Source organism: Nomascus leucogenys, chromosome 4, assembly GCF_006542625.1.
Source record: "Nomascus leucogenys isolate Asia chromosome 4, Asia_NLE_v1, whole genome shotgun sequence".
In the NCBI taxonomy this organism is placed as follows: domain Eukaryota; kingdom Metazoa; phylum Chordata; class Mammalia; order Primates; family Hylobatidae; genus Nomascus; species Nomascus leucogenys.
This window is the reverse complement of record NC_044384.1, coordinates 47,566,298-47,586,897: the sequence shown is the minus strand read 5'-3', so window position 1 is coordinate 47,586,897 and position 20,600 is coordinate 47,566,298. Positions and strand designations below refer to the sequence as shown.

Genomic DNA, 20,600 nt, shown 5'->3' with positions numbered 1-20,600 from the left:
CACACACAGACACACACACACACACACACACACTTGGCATACTATTTCAGGGTGTTCATAGACCTTCCCATCTCAATGTCCTCAGATTAAAAGCCCAGCTGTGAGGCTTTAAATATATATTATGGCTTCTCAGATTAAGTATGTGGTGGCAATTTATTTTGATTGCCTGTGATCCAATGTCCAATGGATCCAATTTGTAATCCTCTATTCATTAAAATGATAAAAACAATGCTCAATGATGAAAAAGGATTTTGATGACATAATATTTAGTGAAAAAATAGTTGGTAAAATGCTATGTAGATGACTTTATTTTTTATAGAAATATTAACATATGTATGTTATATATGTATTCAAAGACAAAATGTATGGTAAGGGTGATTGATTATTCCTGGATGATAGGATTTTAAATTTCTTTTTATTCATATCAATTTTTTAACTTATTTATAACGATAGTGTATTACTTATGTGGTATTGTAAAAGTCTGAACTTAGTGCCTTTTACAACTTATGGATTTTAGGGTCTTCCCTATGTGAATCCTGTTCTTGATCTTCTTAGACCTGCCTCAACAGAGGCATACCAAGTAATCTTCCTTGAACGTCTATGCAATGGTTACTCAAGTAGGGAGAAAGGAAATGAACATTTGACAAATGCTAATTTTACTTGGAACTTCACCTTTACTTTCTCTTACTATCCTCACAATATCCTGCAAAGTTGATTTTATTTCCTCACTTAACCGATAATAACACCAAAGCTCCAAAGGTTGATTGAATTGGCAAAAGTCTTATGTCAGAAGCGAGTGGTGAGGATAGGGAAGAACTTAGGTGTGTCTGGTTCCAAAGTCCAAGCACTTTCCCCTCTGCCATACTGTCTCCCACCTCCTGGCAGGCTCCCATCTTTCACTTCACTAGGACCTGGCCCATGTCATGCCTCTCCATGTGCATCTGATACAGCCCGCTCCTCCTGGTCACTCACAAGTTTCTTTTCCTGCATGTTTCTTCCACGCCTCTGCCTTCTTTGAGTTCCATATCCATATCACTCTTATATCCAGAGCATTGGCTCTTACCCCTATTTTGGGCCCTGAACTCACTTGCAGACCTCATGAAAGCTCTCTCTAGAAAATGCACTTTGCATATGTACATACGCACACACACACACACACATACACACTTTGCATACTATTTCAGGGTGTTCATAGACTCTCCCATCTCAAGCTCCTCAGATTAAAAGCCCAGCTGTGCGGCTTTAAATACATATTATAGCTTCTCAGATGAAGTATGTGATGGTGATTATTTATTTTGATTGCCTGTGATCCAATGGATATGTTCTCTGAGGTAAAGAAATGCATTTTTATTGTTTAGTAATGCACCATTAGTGAGTGCTAGAGAAATATGAGGCCAAATAAGGGATCTGAAGAATAAGCAGATATTGTATATGATTTTCAATGGGTACTGAATTCTAATTTTTGTAAAAATAAAAGACTCAACATTCATGAAGGGACTAACTCATGATAAGCAATATATTGCAATGGCCTGCTTCCATGGAAGATTTTTCAGTGGTGATTGTTTTAATAAGCATATTTTTGTTTGTTTTCTTCCTTCAGAAATGAATGCTAAGGGAGTTATCCTCAATGCATTTGAACGTTATCGCCTAAAAACATGTATTGACTTTAAGCCTTGGGCTGGAGAAACAAACTATATATCAGTGTTCAAGGGCAGTGGGTAAGTTGAAGACTTAGTCTTCTAAGGCATCTAAGGAGAACTCTAGTGCCTGGGACATTACATTGCAGCAATCATCCTAGGCTCTGACCTTTAGGAAGGGGTGGGGACTTTCTTGCTAGTCGCTGGAGAGTAAAAAACAACTGGATCTAGTTTTTGTAGACATAGAAATTATATTCCCATACATGTAACTGCCTTTAGACAAAGTGGAGAGTGGATGGGATTGCATGCCGTCAGACCCACAACCTTGTGAATTTCATACCGTTTGTAATTTACATACTCTTTATCCCTTTCAAGTAAAAAACATAGGTATTTATGTGTGTCCATGTCTGTACTTAAGCTTATTTTAACCTAACCACTCTTATTTCTTGAGTTAAGAAGGCGACAGTATTATTTGTCTTGAGCTCAGCAATTCTGAGTGGTTGCTGTCCCTGTAAAACCCTTGTTAATGGGCACAGGCATAACAAAGAGGGTCTCAAAGACTTTGAAATTCACAAGAAAAACCAGGTCTAGACCACCGTGGGGATGATTTGCTCCTATGTAATATTTGGTGTTAGGGCAAGTTCTTTAAAGATCACCTGGTCTGTAAGGTTTTTTAATATTATACAACACCTGGTATATTAGGCCATTCTTGCATTGCTGTACAGAAATATCAGAGACTCGGTAATTTATACAGAAAAGAGGTTTAACTGGCTTTCAGTTCTGCAGGCTTTATAGGAAGCATGGTGTTGACATCTGCTCAGCTTTTGGGGAGGCCTCCGGAAGCTTATAATCATAGTGGAAGGTGAGGGTGGAGCAAGCATGTCGCATGGCAAAAGCAGGAGCCAGAGAGAGAGTGGGGAGGGGGAGGTGCTACACAATTTTGAATGACCAGATCTCATGAAAACTCACTATTGCGAAGACAGCACCAAGCCATGAGTGGTTCGTCCCATGACTCAAATACCTCTCACAAGGTCCCACCTCCAGCACTGGGAATTACGGTTCAACATGAGATGTGAGTGGGGACAATTGTCCAAACTACATCACCTGGGTTATGAGAGAAATGCACAGTGTTCAGATGTAAGAGCAAAGGTGGGTAATGAAGTGGACTAGGCAGTGGGGATTCTGCCCTGAGACCTCAGATTGTAACATCCTCTTCCCCCTTTCTTGTAAACTCTCCTATAAGCTGCTGGTCTTCAGTAGGAAATAGGCGGGTTGGGAAGCAAGAACTTTCCATCGGGGCAAACTGTGACCGAATAGCAACGGTTCAACACGAGTTCCTCCATGCTCTGGGATTCTGGCACGAGCAGTCGCGTTCCGACCGGGATGACTATGTCAGGATAATGTGGGACAGAATTCTGTCAGGTACATTTCTCTTTTTTTCCTACGTTTTTAGTTAAGGACTGAATTTCTAAGCATGTGTCCTCTCTTGTCATCTGTGGCAACTGTTAATAATTTTAAAACTTTGATGTTTTGATGTCTTAATTCATTCAGCTCGAACTCATTCTGAGTTATTGGAGCACAAGTATTCCAGAAGCCATATGAGCTAGATATGCTCTTAGAAACTGGTTTTGTGGTTCTTAAAGCATATTCAGTCCCACAATACGTTCATGAGTATTATGTGGAACAGAGTCTGTGGCCAGATTAGTTTTGCAGATCCCCAAGTCTTAGTCCATTTTGCACTGCTATAACAAAACACCACAGACTGGGTTATTTATAAAGAACTGAAATTTATTCCTCATTGCTCTGGTGGCTGGAAAGTCCAAAATCAAGGGGTGGGCATTTGACGAGGGCCTTCTTGCTGTGTCACATACCATGGCAGAGGGCAGAAGAGCAAGGGAGAGTCAGAGAGAAAAAACAGGACCAAATCTGTCCTTTTACAAGGAATCCACTCCTGCAGTAGCAAACCTACTCCTGCAGCAATGGGATTAATCCATTTATGAGACAGAGCCCATGCCCTAATTACCTCTCATTAGGCCCCACCTCCCAACACTGTTGCAGTGGGGATTAGGTTTCCAATACATGCTTTTGGGAGGACATATTCAAGCCATAGCACCTAGGTTAAAAGAAATTAGACTTACTTATCCTGCTATACTGCTCTGAGTGTTTACTAGGTTGACAGGAATTGTAAATCTCTAAGAAAAGGAGCATTTCCCAAAATGATTTGATCATGGTCTTTTTTCTTTTTGCAGAGTAGATTGTATAGTATTTGGATTTATTGTTTCACGGAACAATTTTCAGTAATAGTTGAGTAGCATGAACTGTTTATGATTTTGTGTTCAAAGTCACAAAGTCTTAATAACCATGTCTGACTAGAGCTCATGTTTTCCACATTCCACAGTGACACTCAGCTTCCTCATCTGTCCTGCCTGTGTGGGGCGAGAGAGAGGAAAGGGCATTGCTATTATGTCTGAGGCACTGTGAGGAGTGCCCTATACAAGGTCCCCTGACACCACACTTCTTGAAATCACAGCTCTTGCTCTTCATCCCCCGCCTCTGCTTGTCTCAAATGGGGTCAGGCATAGCAGCAAACTAAAAGATTTCTAGAGAAACAGCAGTGTTTAGCTTTAATCCACAGCCACACTCTTTAGGATTCCCAAAGTCTTATTTTTGATCAAAACTTCTGCTCACATTTGATAACACATCTTTATGTTTTGGAGATTAGAACCACCTTAATGTGTCCACAGAATCATTCCATTTCAAGTTGGAATCAGTTGCCCATTAGTATAATGCTAAATGGCCTGAATGTCTTCTCTAAATCTATTCATTTTTGTTTTTTATTATTATTTTAAACTGACAAATCATAATTGTATATACTTATGTGGTACAGTGATATTTTGACATATGTACACAATGTGGAATGACGAAAACAAGCTACTTAACATAGCCATCACCTCACTTATCATTTCTGTGGTGAGACATTTGAGATATATTCTCTTAGCAATTTTGAAATATACAATACATTATTACTAACTATAGTCATTATGCTTTATTTATTTATTTATTTTGAGACAGAATCTCACTCTGTTGCCCAGGCTGGAGTGCAGTGGTGCGATCTCGGCTCACTGCAACCTCCGCCTCCTGGGTTCAAGTGATTCTCCTGCCTCAGCCTCCCGAGTAACTGGGATTATAGGCGCCCGCCACCATGCCCGGCTAATTTTTGTAGTTTTAGTGGAGACAGGGTTTAAACATGTTGGCCAGGCTGGTTCATTATGCTTTAAATACATCTACACCTATTCAAGTAACCATGAATTATGGTTAGTCAATAATCGCATGTCAATGCTTTTTAATGACTCCTTTGTAGGATAACTAGAAAGTTATTCCAGGTTTCGTCTCACCATCCCTTCAAAGTCTTCTTACTTCCATCTCCATCTACTGTGGACGTCCTCAGCCTGCCATCATTGCTGGCCAATGCCCTGACTGGTTCAACAACACTTTTTTTTTTTTTTTGAGACAGAGTCTTACTTTGTCACCCAGGCTGGAGTGCAGTGGCATGATCACAGCTCACTGCAGCCTCGACTTCCCAGGCTCAGGCAATCCTCCCACCTCAGCCTCCAGAGTAGCTGGGACTACAGGCGTGCACCACCATGCCTGGCTAATTTTTTAAATATTTATTTTATTTTATTTTATTTGAGCTGGAGTCTCATTCTGTCACCTAGACTGGAGTGCAGTGGCGTAATCTCGGCTCACTGCAACCTCTGCCTCCTGGGTTCAAGCAATTTTCCTGCCTCTGCCTCCTGAGTAGCTGGGATTATAGGCGCGCATCACCACAACGGACTAATTTTTGTATTTTTAGTAGAGACAGGGTTTCACCATGTTGGTCAGGCTGGTCTCGAACTCCTGACCTCATGATCCTCCTACCTCGACATCCCTAAATGCTGGGATTACAGGCGTGAACCATCACGCCCGGCCTTAAAATATTTATTAGAGATGAGGTCTCACTTTGTTGCCCAGGCTGGTTAGCAGCACTTTCTAGAATCCTCCTTTCCACGAGCAGTTTTTATAGCCTTAGACTAAATGTCACTGTCCTAACTATGGGCTGCAACAGAACCTTAGATATGTTCAGTGTGACTGCTGGTATCACAGTTCTAAGCTTGAATATTATATTGTAAGATGGGAATAATGAAACTGTTGTTAGTTGTAGCAACAATTGCTTGAGTTTATTATATTCTCCATTTCTAAGTGAGCAGTATTTGGAGTAAGATAAGCTGAATTTTGTGAACATCAAGTAAATATTTTTTATTTATCCTTTAGGCAGAGAGCACAATTTTAACACCTATAGTGACGACGTATCAGATTCCCTGAATGTTCCCTATGATTACACTTCAGTAATGCACTACAGTAAAACTGCATTCCAAAACGGAACGGAGCCGACAATTGTCACAAGAATCTCAGACTTTGAGGATGTGATCGGCCAACGAATGGATTTCAGTGACTCTGATCTCCTAAAGTTGAATCAACTGTATAACTGCTGTATGTGACAGGTTCTTTGAAATGACTTATATTTTCCTGTTATGTAGGAAAAAATGATAGTCTGTGCCATTTTGTCGAGCATTGGTGGGGTTTCTGAGATTATAGAGATTTGATATTCAGGAAATAAACAGAAGAGCACTCAGATCTCAATCTACAACTTGGAAGCAGCATTTTCTTTTCACCGCATCTGGTGTTGAGATCTAAAAACAAATTGGGTCCTGTAGGAATATGCCTCAGGCAGGTTTTTAAAGCTGTCACTAATTCAAATGTCGGTCAGATTGATACTCACACTTCCTTTTAGCCAAAATGATATGTCTAGTTGTAATATGAATGGGATCAAATAATCTGCATTGTGGCTTAATGACTTGAATAACTAGGGGAGGATAGACTCAGGTTTGTACGAATTAGATAATTTTTTTTTAAAAAGACTTGGGGCAGGGAGCTTATTCAGATCTACAGAATTAATGACCTTCTTTGTAGGGTTCTGCAAATAAAGAGGGATCTTTAAGCCACCAGCATCCAGAATCAGCTAGGTGTTTCCTGTAATACCAACCTGGCATTTCTAATACTGTGATAAGTTCAGTTTTTGTTACTTAGATTATCATGTTGTATGAGTGTCAATAATTGTTTTTTGCTTTTTGTAGCCTCTTCCTTGAGTTTTATGGACTCATGCAGTTTTGAACTGGAAAATGTATGTGGCATGATCCAAAGTTCAGGAGATAATGCTGACTGGCAACGGGTTTCACAGGTTCCCAGGGGGCCAGAGAATGATCACTCCAACATGGGCCAGTGCCAAGGTAACAGGAGTGAGATATTCCTAGATTGTATACTCAGTGGCTACAGCCACGTACTTCTCTATGAAAGAATGGGATTTTATCTCTAATTTCTATCAGAATTATTAATGATTATTCATTAGGTTACTACTGAGAAGTAGGCCTTGCACCTGATAAAGACATTGTTAATTTCTTTGCTTTTCCTTCCTGAGTTTATTTTTCTTTCTATAAGTCAGAGCTTGGCTCTGTGATGCCTCTACCAGTGCGTTCCCATAAGAGAGTGTACCGGACTGGGGCTCCTGCAAGGCCTCTTATCTCAGGGGCAGTACTATTGTTTTCTAGAAGTTTGCAGAATACAAGAGACTCTTTCCAATGGACAGCAATAAGCTGTGAATTATTGTTTCAGAACTGTATCTGGATGTGATTATATGCTCCTGTTACAAAAATATCTAAAAGGCAGAGTTTATTTAATTTTCTTCAGATGCATATCCTTTTCCATTTTCATTTTGTTTTGCCTTAAGTAGTTATGTGGCTACAAGGACCAAATTTTTACTTATTTGCTTATTCTGGCAACAAATATGTAAAACTAGACTTCAGAACTTAGGGCCAGGGCTTAATAGCTCAGATGATCTAGGCAGGAATTGGAAGCCTCTAATGGCAAAAAGGTGCTTTTCCTTTTATTTTTCTTTTTAAATGCATATTTGGATAGTGGATAGTGGTCCTACTCAGACCAGAGGAAAGTAGATAGGGAGGGAGGGATGAAAAGAAGAAGAATCCAGACCAGGTAGCTCTCACTTTTTTTCTGTTTTTGAAAGCTAATTTCTGTGGTAAGGGAAAGGTTCCCTAATGTTATCTCTTTCATAAATCGCCTGCTCCTAGAACCATATTTAAATGCCCAACATAATTCCCTGCATATAGTGGAAACTAAGCAAATACTTGAAATAAGGTAAAGAAAATTGGGCCGGGTGCAGTGGCTCATGCCTGTAATCCCTTGCCTTTGGGAGGACAAGGTGGGCGGATCACCTGAAGTTGGGAGTTTGAGACCAGCTGGGCCAACATGGTGAAACCCTGTCTCTACTAAAAATGCAAAAATTAGCTGGGTGTGGTGGTGCATGTCTGTAGTCCCAGCTAGTTGGGGGACTGAGGCAGGAGAATCACTTGCACCTGGGAGGCAGAGGTTGTAGTGAGCTGAGATCATACCATTGCATATCAGCCTGGATAACAGAGTAAGACATTGTCTCAAAAAAAAAAAAAAAAAAAAAAGGAAAGAAAATATATATACACTCAGACCAGAATTACTAGCTCTGCCTTCTTTAGAGATGGCTTAGAAGGTTAAGTATTGCAGATAATGAAAGCAGATAAGTGGGAGGTGCCTCTGAAATTATCAGGTTCAGTTATTCTCAATTTTTTCATTACAAGTATCATTTTAAAAATATTAAAATGTGAATCTCCCCAGATGGTTGCTGTAGTTACAATATCTTCTGAAAGTTGAATTTCTTTCTTCCTTTTCTTTTTTTCTTCCTTCTTTTTTTGTGACAGTTTGAAGCCAAAGAAGTTAGAAAGTGTTTAAAAAAAAAAAAGGGGCAGGGGGCAGGTCAGCCAAGGCCCTGGTTTCCTGGCTGGACTCTCACCTCTGTCCGCAGTGTGTGTTCACCTCTCCAGAAAGACCTAGAAGTTCATGTTGAATTAGCCTTGGGAGACACAGATGCTACAACTCTCTACCCACCCAAATTTCAAACCCTCTTTTTGACTTAATTTCCATTTTCCTTTTTCATATTCTCAGTGGGGGAACAACCCTCTGTAGCATCTTTTTCCAATGGTAGCTCTTCCCACTTGGAGCTGGACCAGGGTTGTGGACACTTGAAAGGTGTCCCATGTAGAATCTACCTTTTAGCCCTGCTGTTTGGGCTTGACCTGCAGCCTTACAGTGGATTTTTAAAAAATTAGCATTTGATACTTAAACTTGCTGTATCTTTATAGCTCATAACAAATGAAGATAAGCAAGGATTAGTGCCCACGGAAAACTACTATTGTAAGTAAACGTCTTATAAATAATAGAGAGGTTTGAGTTTTATACTGTTATGTCAATCTGCTAGCTTTTGCAAGTGCCAGATATGTAGCTTAGGCTTCTGTCATTTCTCCCTGACGATTTATATATGGATGTTACTTACACCTCGTGTAAAGAATCTAGCACCACCATTAACAAACACACATTCCTATACCCAGTATCTGTTTTTCTCTCAATTCTGCTTTTCTTTAACAGGTTCTGGTTTCTTCATGCATTTCGATAGCAGCTCTGTAAATGTGGGAGCCACAGCAGTGCTGGAAAGTAGAACGCTGTACCCTAAAAGAGGATTTCAGTGCTTGCAATTTTACTTATATAACAGTGGCAGTGAAAGTGATCAACTGAACATCTACATCAGGGAGTATTCTGCAGACAATGTGGATGGCAATTTAACCCTTGTGGAAGAAATAAAAGGTACAATGTCAACATCCTTATTGTTGGGATTCAAAATGAGGCAATCTTCGGTCTTTTCTTTAGTTAATGCAACAATTTACAATAGGGCAGGGGCTACTGAGTCACTACCCTTCAACTAAGAACTAGATTCGTCTTGTTTTAAGCCGTGGAAAGGAAGCTAGAATGAAGATTCTTTCTGAGTGCTCTGTTATATAACACTCACTTAAGAAACTGTGGATCAGTCTCTGGCACTATGGAGGTCAGTTCTTGGCAAATAATAAAAATACAAGGCTGGGCGCAGTGGCTTACACCTGTAATCCCAGAACTTTGGGAGGCTGAGGCAGTCAGATCACCTGAGGTCATAAGTTCGAGACCAGACTGGTCAACATATAGTGAAACCTTGTCTCTACTAAAAAAATACATAAATTAGCTGGGAGTGGTGGCACATGCCTATAGTCCCAGCTACTTGGGAAGCTGAGGCAGGAGAATTGCTTGAACCCAGGAGGCAGAGGTGGCCGTGAGCTGAGATCACGCCACTGCACTCCAGCCTGTGCGACACAGCAAGACTCTATCTCTGAAAAAATAAATAAAATAAAATAAAATAAAATACATAAAAACACAATGTGAACTAGCTTAGGCAAAATAGGACGGGCTCCTGGCTAAAGGTTAGTTACAGCCTGTGGGACAGATGAGGGAGACACTGGCTTGAGGGGGAATTATTAATAGATCTGTCTCTGAACATTGCTGGGGACCTCTTGTTTTATCTCAGAATGGCTTTCTTTATAAGACTGGTACTTTGGTTGTTTCACTTCCCAGCTTACGTTTGACCAAATTTGCTATCAGTCTGGACAAAGGACTCTTCCTCTAATATAAAGGTTAAAAAATAAATCCCAGTGAAGAACTGGGATGCTTATGTCTTAAGTTAAACACAGCTTCTGGAGCAATTCCTGAGTGGGAAGTGGGTACCCACCCTTCATACCAATAATGTGTCAGAGAGGAGAGCCATGTTGACCACCTATGCAAGTAGATGGTTAAGGGGGTGACTAAGAAAGGGAGGGGCTGTGGGCTGGCAAATATATTACTGTCTATTCCACTTAACCATCTCATGACTTGAATGAATTGAGTAATTCGATTTGTTCCACAATTGGATCCATATTATGCAATATAGTATGCCATTTTCCTCCTGTTTTTAACAATGAGAAACAATCTGAAATACAGGTGATATTTTTCTTTGTGAACACCTATAAGCAGTAAGGTTCTTAATCTCACTAAGAATATACACACATTATACATATATATTATTTATGTAACAATATAAAATATATAAAGAATAATTATATATAATATATATTATATATTACATATATAAAAGCCTTATATATAAGCCATATATGTTGCTATATTATATTTTATGTATTAATATCTAAATTAATACAAATATTGATATAATGTATCTGTAATATATATAATTGTCCAGGATTGGAAGGGGGGTCCTTTCTATTAGCAATCTGTGGGTTCGTCATTGATACACAATAACACAAAAAGGCACTTAAGAAGCTTGCTTATTTTCTGTCATTTGGGTATGTCTAGCTTATTTTCAAGTAGCTGTGTTTCACGTTAAGTGCCAACATATTTTTGTTTTAAGACTTTGTGTGAACCACTAGTTTGACATGAATTCCTCAGCTGTTGTTCATCTGGGGGCTTCTGCAGATTATTTAGTATACTGATTCTTATTTGAGTATGTGATATAAGAAAATGAGACAAAATGGCATATCATGTGCTGCTAGCAAGGGGTATGGGCTAATAGTTGGGGAGGAAGTGCAGGTTGGAAAGAAAGGAGGTGGTACCAAATATCAGACAAATACTTACAATGCTGAGTCACTGGGAAGTGATCTAAAGAGTAGATTGCAGGATGTGGGCTTTCTAGGGTTTGGTGGATTTTGTTTAATATTACCAAAAATTTGATTGAAGATTTTGTATGTGAGGGAAGTATTCCAATCAAACTATAAATATATTAAAGAAGGCTTTGCCTGAGTATCACAGGAATCTTGGGTAGAAGTGTTACAAGTGTTGGGTTTGCTGGCCCTTTAATGGAGAATGGCAGGTAACTCATAGGTAGGGCATGAAGTACTCATGAGCTAGATGTTGTTATTTACTCACCGATCTCTAGAAAAGGGTAATCTATTTGAGAAACAGCTAGAGAAACATTCAGCTATTCCAGAGAACAGTGTGACCCCACAGAAGCACCTTGAAGTAAATAATTCTAGGTTGGAGCTTTGGCAAAACCATACTTCTGACCTGTAGAAATAAATCAGTTTTGGGTGACCCTTTGTCTAAGAAGGCTAGAAATCTAATGTTGACATGTACATGATTTGAACTTCTTTGTCTTTGAAATAATAATGACTCTTTTGCAGAAATACCCACTGGGAGCTGGCAACTTTATCATGTAACATTGGAAGTGACCAAGAAGTTTAGAGTGGTGTTTGAAGGACGCAAAGGCTCTGGTGCATCACTGGGTGGTCTGTCTATTGATGACATTAATCTTTCGGAAACACGGTGCCCTCATCATATCTGGCATATAAGGAATTTCACACAGTTCATTGGCAGCCCAAATGGAACTCTGTATAGCCCTCCATTTTACTCTTCTAAAGGTTATGCCTTTCAGATTTACTTAAATCTAATCCATGTGACTAATGCAGGGATATATTTCCACTTGATCTCTGGAGCCAATGATGATCAATTACAGTGGCCATGTCCTTGGCAACAAGCCACAATGACACTTTTGGATCAAAATCCTGACATTCGACAGCGTATGTCCAATCAGCGGAGTATAACTACAGACCCATTTATGACCACTGGTTTGTAACTCATTTTCTTTATTGCTAATAAACAATCATTGCTCTAGGAGGGATGGATAATTTTGGGAACGAGAGATTGCACAGTTAGTTACCTAGGGAATTTTGAGCCCCAAATCTTAAGAACAGATATTTAGGGGAAAAGTTTCAAGAACTGTGGACTGAGTCTGTCAGACAGGAGCTCATCAGAAATGTCAGCAAGGACTCCAACAAATAGAGAAGATACTGACTGTATTCCTAGGAATTGATGGTCCTCCTCAAATTTCCACTTCTGTGCAAGAAGTGTTGGTTTTAGAGTCTGACATGCCTGAGTTCAAGTCCAAAGTTTGCTTCTCATTAGCTATGTGACCTTGAGCAAATAATCTCTTAGGGCCCCAGTGTCCTCAGCTGTAAAGCCAGGGCTGTAGTAACCATTCCAGAGATTTGCTATGAGAATTAGTACAGGTCAAGTGTGGAAGCTGTGGAAAGGCCTGCAGTGGAGAGGCCCTCAGATGTTGGGTTCTTCTAACTCATGCTACCTGTTCACGTCACTGGGATTGTCAAAAATAATTCAGCATTTGAAATGGAGGTAGTTTTTGACCAGAAGGAAGGTATTGAGCAGGTGCATTCAGGCGTTGGTGGGAAGGGTATGAGAATGCATTATAATTTCTTACTAAAAATTTACAGAGGACTTGCTAATCATGACATCATTCCCCATCTTTCCCATCTCAAAAAGAAGCAACCCACTGAAAGCAATGATCACACTACTAATTTTAATAATTATTTGCTTCTGAGACCCTAGTAAAGGAAAAAGTGGAATTATGGCAAGCTGAATATTTTTGCCAAATGTGAATTCTATACATGAAAAACATGGACCAAATCGACAAAGAAAAAAGTCCAACTTAATCTCATAGGAAAACAATAATATTCACCAATGGAATTGTAGGGACTTGACATTCAGAATTTCTTCACTTTTTCCTAAAGCGTTTCTTCCTAAATGACATTAAAAACAGCTCAGGGCTGGGTAGGTCATTATCTTTTCCCAGAAGCAGTGCTTCTTGTTGTCTTCTACTTCTGAAGCACTTTGCTCTGTTAGGTGAATAATTCAGTTAATAAGATAAATCATTCTATGCTGATATTAAAAACTTTCTCAGCAACATATTGCTTTAACTGGACAATCTGTAACTTTGTAAAAGGACTCTCTTAGTAGCCTTGAAGGCTATTCTAAATTATTCTAATAGATAGGAGGGTTTCTATACTGGCCAATAAGTAAAGATATGCTATTCCCAGGAATATCTGGTACCTAGGAAACTTCTGGTACCTCTCCACTCTTATTCTAGAGTGTGGTCCTCCCTGCCAGGCAATTTAATTTCCTCTAGGACAGTATAAATGAACAAGCCCCAGTGATTTGCCAGGGAATACATCACAGGTCAATAGTATCATTTAATTATTTTGAGTTCCAGCCTAATTGTGTTTCACATTGTCTGTTCTTTCCTACCACCAAAAGCTACGATGATGATAAACACACTCCATTAATATAAATTGCTTTTTCAGATAATGGAAACTATTTTTGGGACAGGCCTTCCAAAGTGGGAGCAGTGGCTTTTTTCCCTAATGGAACTCAGTTTAGAAGAGGTGGGGGCTATGGAACCAGTGCCTTTATAACCCACGAGAGGCTGAAAAGCAGAGATTTTATAAAAGGAGATGATGTTTATATCCTACTGACAGTGGAAGGTATGTCAATAAAAATAGTTTTATATAAACTAGTTTTTTTTGTTGTGGCCACTGATTATTTTCTGTTTTTTTCTGCATTCCACTTTTAGATGTATTATATAGAGATGTGGGGGGAAATGGGCATGAGTGGGGTTTGGGAGGAATATGAATTATTAACAATATGAAAACAATTTAATTTGAAACAGTGAGGATTCCAGAATAAAGAATTTAATGACCACCACATGAAGCTATAGTGGAAATCTTTACGTTGGGAAATTTCTTTAGAAATAAGTTAAAATAGGCTGGGTGCAGTGGCTCATGCCTGTAATCCCAGCACTTTGGGAGACCGAGGCGAGTGGATTACAAGGTCAGGAGATCAAGACCATCCTGGCTAACACAGTGAAACCCCGTCTCTACTAAAAACATAAAAAATTAGCTGGGCGCGGTGGCGGGCGCCTGTAGTCCTAGCTACTCGGGAGGCTGAGGCAGGAGGACGGCGTGAATGTGGGAGGTGGAGCTTGCAGTGAGCCGAGATCGTGCCACTGCACTCCAGCCTGGGTCAAAGAGCGAGATTCCGTCTCAAAAAAAAAAAAAAAGAAAATAAATAAGTTAAACTAGAACTATTATACTCTAGGATTCCTGAAATAAAAATATCACACAAGCACATGAAATTAAATGACTGGAAACGTCTGTGTCTTATCTGTTTCAAATGTACATACATGCATACATATATGCATACATATATATATATATATATATATATATATATATATATCTTGAAAGAAATGACATTAATCTCTTGTTAGATTAATGTTAAATTTCTTACTCCTGGCAGCCAATAAATACATTTTGCAGCAATTCTGGTGGTTTCCATTTTTTATGTGGTAGGATTTTAACTCATTTTCTATTAAAGACCCACTTGGATCTCAGTAAATCAGATTCTTGTTTGTGATGAAAGGTGGTGCAATTAAAACCCCCAGAATTTTGACTCCAGTGTCCATTAGAGTAAATCTAGATGATACTTCTTGGAGAAATTATTCAGAAATAACTTTTGTTAAGAGAGAAAACATTTTATGTAGCAGAGAAAAAAATCAGTATGCATCAGTTCTCTTTGACCATAGCGATTTCAACCAGAAGCAATAACAAATACTGCAAAGAACTAACGCTGGTTGTCAGGGCACTTGGTGTCTTGCTCCAAATCTCCACCAACTTGCTCTACCAAGCCAGAGACCTGTGACCTTGGGCAATGCCCTCAATTACTTTACATTTCTGAGTTTTGGTTTCCTTATCTGTCTCTTGAAAGTTGGTATCAGTGGCTTGTACCCTTCTGGGCTCGCACAATCCAGGCTAGCATGTGGTTGAGTTGGAGCCCCAGTAGGCTGGCCTAGTTTCCTTTTGCCTAGTTCTTATCTCGCTGCCTATGAATGTTGCTAGACTGTGCTTCAAGGATACCTGAATTTCTCACAAGCCTAAAATCTGATCATTGTCTATTCTGAAACTTAAGATTGGGCTTGGCATCATGGCTCACGCCTATAATCCCAGGACTCTGAGGCCGAAGTGGAAAGACTGTCTGAGCCCGGAAGCAAAGACAAGCCTGGGCAACATTGCAAGATCCCACCTCTAAAAAAAAAAAAAAGAAAGAAAAAAGGAAAAAAGAAACATTAAGAGAAACTTAAAGATCAAATGATTGTTAAACAAAAGCTGATTTCCATCCACACTCTTCCCCATCTTCCTAGACATATCTCACCTCAACTCTACACAAATCCAGCTAACACCAACCCCTAGTGTTCAAGACCTCTGCTCAAAAACCACCTGTGAAAATGATGGTGTCTGCACTGTTCGAGATGGCAAAGCTGAGTGCAGGTAAGGATGATTTGGAAGAGATCTCTCCATTCTTTGGTTAGAAATTTTATTTCCATAATGTAGGATTAATTACTTGATAGTTCTTATGAATGAAATCAGTTGATTCTCATCTCACAGCCATTCATAGAATTTTTTTTTTTATTCTCCTTTTGGGGCTTTGGATAACCACAAGAACTATCTTTGTGATAGCCAATCCAATTTTTTTATGAAAAAAAATAGAACACTATATTCTAATTGTCTGAAAAAGTCCTCATAACAGTCCAGTCATTTTAAGTATAGCTGCCTCCATTTTCTAGATGAAGATACTGACGTTCTGAGGAGCCCTTGGCCAAGATGTGAATCTGGAGGGCGGCGGGCATGGGACAATGAGAACTAAACTTTCTCTGTTATCTGTGCTATCGGCCTTTCCTAACTTGGAGATACTGTTTTAGTATCAGATTAGGAAGAATTCCATTTTTTCTTTCCATTGCTTATACCTGTGCTCTAGGTGCTAGTCTCTCTCCAGTCCAGAGTGGGTAAAATAGTTCCATATAGCAATGACCTATTGGTGATCAAATAGACTAAAGGTGATCCACATCTTTAACTGTGAAAATTTCTGGAGTTAGATATCAACTCATAACTCTGAGTCATAACTCTGCTCTCAATGTGCAGGTGCCAGTCAGGGGAAGACTGGTGGTACATGGGAGAAAGGTGTGAAAAGAGAGGCTCCACCCGAGACACCATAGTCATTGCTGTTTCATCTACTGTTGCTGTGTTCGCCTTGATGCTGATCATCACTCTTGTCAGTGTCTATTGCACCAGGAAGAAATATCGTGAAAGGATGAGCTCAAATAGACCAAACTTGACTCCACAAAATGTAAGTTGAGGCTGATGTTTGATTATTCACAACCTATTGGTGAAATCTTATGGAGAGGAACTAGGACATTTTTTATATACTTTGGTTCTTGCCTTCTTCTCTCCGTTTCCTATGCTCGGACAACTGATTTCAGATTATAAAAGTTCCTATTACTTTCACTGTAAATCAATGATTCTTAAATTGGGATTTATGGAGTTTCATTATCTTCCTGGAATTGTATCCAACATTGTGTACAGTTGTGTGTGTGGGTTTTTTTCCTGGAGTGTGGGGTGGTCTGTGACCTGAAAGGCACAACTGATTTTGCCTGCAAGTTCAAACCTTCCTGGTAAAGGAGAGAGGTGGCCTGCAAGGGTTTTTGTTTTAAAGGCCTTGTAGTGGTGCTGAGCTGAGGCCTGTAGGAAGGGGATGCAGGCATGTTTGGGGAAGCTTTTTCATTAAAGAAGGTTCCAGTTCATTCTGGCTTCATGTGGAATAACTAATTCTAAGGCAAGTTTTCAAGTAAAGGATTTAAAGTCTTGCCTCAACAAATCTCTAGAATGCTAATAGACTCCTGAAATGACCCTGTTTCCGGTGGGTCCCTCGGGAATCTGACTCTGAGACGGATATTTGTACGCAGGAGGTTTATTGGGGAGGGCTCCTGGAACACGTATAATAGGCTGAGGGAGCTGGCCTGGGCAGAGGGTGAGGTTGGACTGTGATGTGGTTGCAGCTGAGACCTCAGCCCATCCTTCAGGGAGCTCTGGAGTGGGGATGACTCCCTCTTAGGCATGTCCTGAATCGAGGGAGGTGGCCAGGCTTTTGTACTCCCATCACTGGAATGGGGCTGCCCTCAAAGAGGGGGCATAAAATTGGGCAAGGCAACGGCCTTTGGGGGAGGGCATTTCTTGCATAACAGCCTTCATTCAAAGGGCAGGACCAAGCAGCAGTTCCCTAGCGTCCACTACATACTCCAGCAGTAGAGTACAGAGTTTTACATGCAGATTCATATTCTTCCTTGCAAAGAAGCACAGAGAAAGTGGCATAAAATCTAAACATTACTTAAAAGTGAAGCCCTAAAATTCTTCCATTTCTATTTCATTCCAATTGGAGTCTCTGAAAATTGCTACTGAAGCCAGTCAGAAAAAATGCCCAATTAGAATATCTCCAAAAATAAAAATACTGCAATTGGCTAAAGCGAGAGTACATTTTCTTAAGAAAAACGATTATTCAAGACATACTATATTTAAAGCTATGAGTTTTTAAAGGGGACAGCCTGGTATCAAGATATTATTATTTTTTGGCCAAGTCAGTCAAAACATGGACAATGATAATGAACTGAAAGCAAATCATTGTATTATCGTAGGCTGTTGTCCTATTTCCTCAATATCAGGAAGGTGTTTAATGCTAATAATAAGGCAATAGATCAATTACCTCACAAAATTATTAGAAAAGTATTTAAAATATAAACAGGTTGTTTTGTTTTAAGACAACTTTCAGCTTATTTTATGACTCAAAATAAAAGGGAAAGATCAGCGAATACTTGGCGTGGTAGGTCAACCTGATGGCAGCTGTGCCTCCAAGTTCGGTCTCCTGGGCCATTGGGATGAGCCAGGAGTTGGTGCATGGAAGGGGGAAGAATGGCAGGGCAGGAGGGGACAAGTTAACTGGGTGGATGGGACTGCCAGGATATTTCCCTGAAAATGAGAAGTGTAACAGCTGTTATAAGGGCTCTAACTTAGCAAGTAAAACCTGGAAGGAATTAAAGAAAAATGACCAAACCAAAGAGAAGAGAAAGAAGGAAGCTAGGAAGCTAAGTCAATAAAGCGGGGAAACCATGAGAGTATCGGGGACATGGTAAGGATAGTAAGTGGAAACACATATGCACACACACACACACACACACACACACACTCCATAATATTACAACAGAGCTATTTTGTTTCTGGGTCATTTAAACACATTCCTAAGGACAAGGCAGTTGACTTACATTATCTTAGGCTAGGCATTTCTACAGTTAATTCACTGGTAACAGATCTCCCAGATGTCGTTTAGATCTTAAATCAGAATGACCTTTTTTTCTGAGGCGAATGTATGTGTTCACCCTAATGTTTTAGCATCTGAATAATGTGGGCCCAAAAAGCCAGGGCTCTAAATGGAGACCAGGGGCAGGAGCCATTGCCAGCTAGGAGGGAGGCCAGGAGACTGCTGATGGGGACTTCATTTAAAGACTAGATCGTTTTATTGTGATTCATTTAAATAGCAGTTTTTAAATTTAGAAATTAAATCATCAATTGTTCTTTTCCCTTTTAGCAGCATGCTTTTTGAAGATTAACTCGACAATATGGCCAGCAATTGAAATTAAAAAGGATTCTTCATCATGGATTTCGCCTAAGTGATATTACAGCCACCTCATTCTTCTAAAAATGGATCTTTTTCTGTAAATAGCTGGAAATACTATAAATCACTATTTTGGTCAAAGTCAAATTGGTGAAATGCTGTTTGTGTTTCCTTCTTTTAAATGAGAGAAAAGCAATTCAGGCTCTTCTGGAAGTATAATATTGTCTAGAAAAAAGGGAGAGCAACAGTTAGAGATAGGTTTTCAAATTACTGATCCTTCCATATGGGGGCCAAGTGTGGTGTCCTCACAACTGATTCCTTAGAAACCTGCTAGAAACACCCAATGGGAATGATCATCCAGGCGGAATCACAGCAGTTTCAGTGCCATCCTTTCCCAGCATTGGGAAGGGTAATGGGACAGCTCCCCACTCTCTGTCAATATACATTCTTCTCCAAAACTGGCTATTCTCTTGTTTTCTTATATAATCCCTTTGGTACATGAGCTTGGTTTAGAATTTGTTGGAGCATATGACTATAATCAGCAAGAAAACCTTTCACTCTTTGAGTGGCAAGTCTCAAAGTTTTGGGTCTCAGGAGTCTTTGCACTTTAAAAATTACTGAGGATCTCAAATATGTTACTGAGGATCTCAAACAGATTACTGAGGATCTATTTTGCTTACGAGCAGTTCATTGATTTAAATAAGTGTTTATTAGAAATTCAAACCAGGAAAAACTTAAAGTATGTATTTATTAATCACAAAAAATAAGCCCCTTATATGCTAACATAAATATGAAAAGTAGCTATATTTTTCAAAACAGGAGAATATTTAGCAAAGAAAGGGGCATTGGTTTACATTTTTTGGGAAAATCTCTAATGCCTAGCTCAACAGAAGACAGCTGAGTTTTCACAGATGCTTCTGCATTTATTCTGTTGTGATATATTAATTTGTTTGAAGGATGTGAAGAAAATCTAACCTCACACAAATATGTACTTGGAAAAAGGAGGCATATTTGAATAGCTTTCTCAGGTAAATATGAATATTCTTTTGAAATAATTTTGTTAAAAGTTGACAATGGTAACTTCTTACAGGTTAGTTGCAATCAAAATCCGAAACCATATCAATGAACTTTTGTATTCCGTCCTGTAAAATCCATTAGTCTATCTTGTATTTTGAGTCTTTCAGTTATGTCTGATATTGCAATACTGTGCATTGATCATTTAGAAAATATTGGTTCACTGAGTTATGCAGCTTTTACAACATTTGACACATTTCATTATACAGTATGAAAACAACATTAGTTAATTGCACTACTGATCTCATTTTAAAGTCTTTCATGGCTATAACCCCAGCATTTTGGGAGGCCGAGGCAGGTGGATCACTTTAGTCCAGGAGTTCGAGACCAGCCTGGACAACATAGGGAGACTCTGTCTCCACATATAAAAAAAATTATCTGGGTACGTTGGCACATGCTTGTGGTCCCAGCTACTTGGGAGGCTGAGGTGTGAGGATTGCTTGGGCCCAGGAGGTCAAGGCTGCAGGGAGCTGTGATTGCACCACTGCACTCCAGCCTGGGGGACCGAGCAAGACTCTGTGTCGAAATAAATAAGTAAATAAATGA

The 20,600-nt window shown here is 39.5% G+C and overlaps 1 protein-coding gene across 2 annotated transcripts in view; it reads left to right on the top strand.

Moving 5' to 3' along the window:
* MEP1B (meprin A subunit beta) overlaps positions 1-19,127 on the top strand; it is a 31,205-nt gene extending 12,078 nt beyond the window's left edge. Inside the window, exons 6-15 of one of the 2 annotated variants that reach the window (XM_003261957.2) lie at positions 1,601-1,718; positions 2,881-3,059; positions 5,949-6,167; positions 6,812-6,964; positions 9,204-9,419; positions 11,813-12,256; positions 13,787-13,966; positions 15,682-15,808; positions 16,460-16,664; positions 18,954-19,127. In XM_003261957.2, the coding sequence (XP_003262005.2) occupies positions 1,601-1,718; positions 2,881-3,059; positions 5,949-6,167; positions 6,812-6,964; positions 9,204-9,419; positions 11,813-12,256; positions 13,787-13,966; positions 15,682-15,808; positions 16,460-16,664; positions 18,954-18,968 (1,856 nt within the window). In that variant the 3' untranslated portion in view covers positions 18,969-19,127. The remainder of the gene's footprint in view (positions 1-1,600; positions 1,719-2,880; positions 3,060-5,948; positions 6,168-6,811; positions 6,965-9,203; positions 9,420-11,812; positions 12,257-13,786; positions 13,967-15,681; positions 15,809-16,459; positions 16,665-18,953) is intronic. The other variant, XM_012506349.2, reaches the window with a different exon arrangement.
* The last annotated feature ends 1,473 nt before the right edge of the window (positions 19,128-20,600 follow it).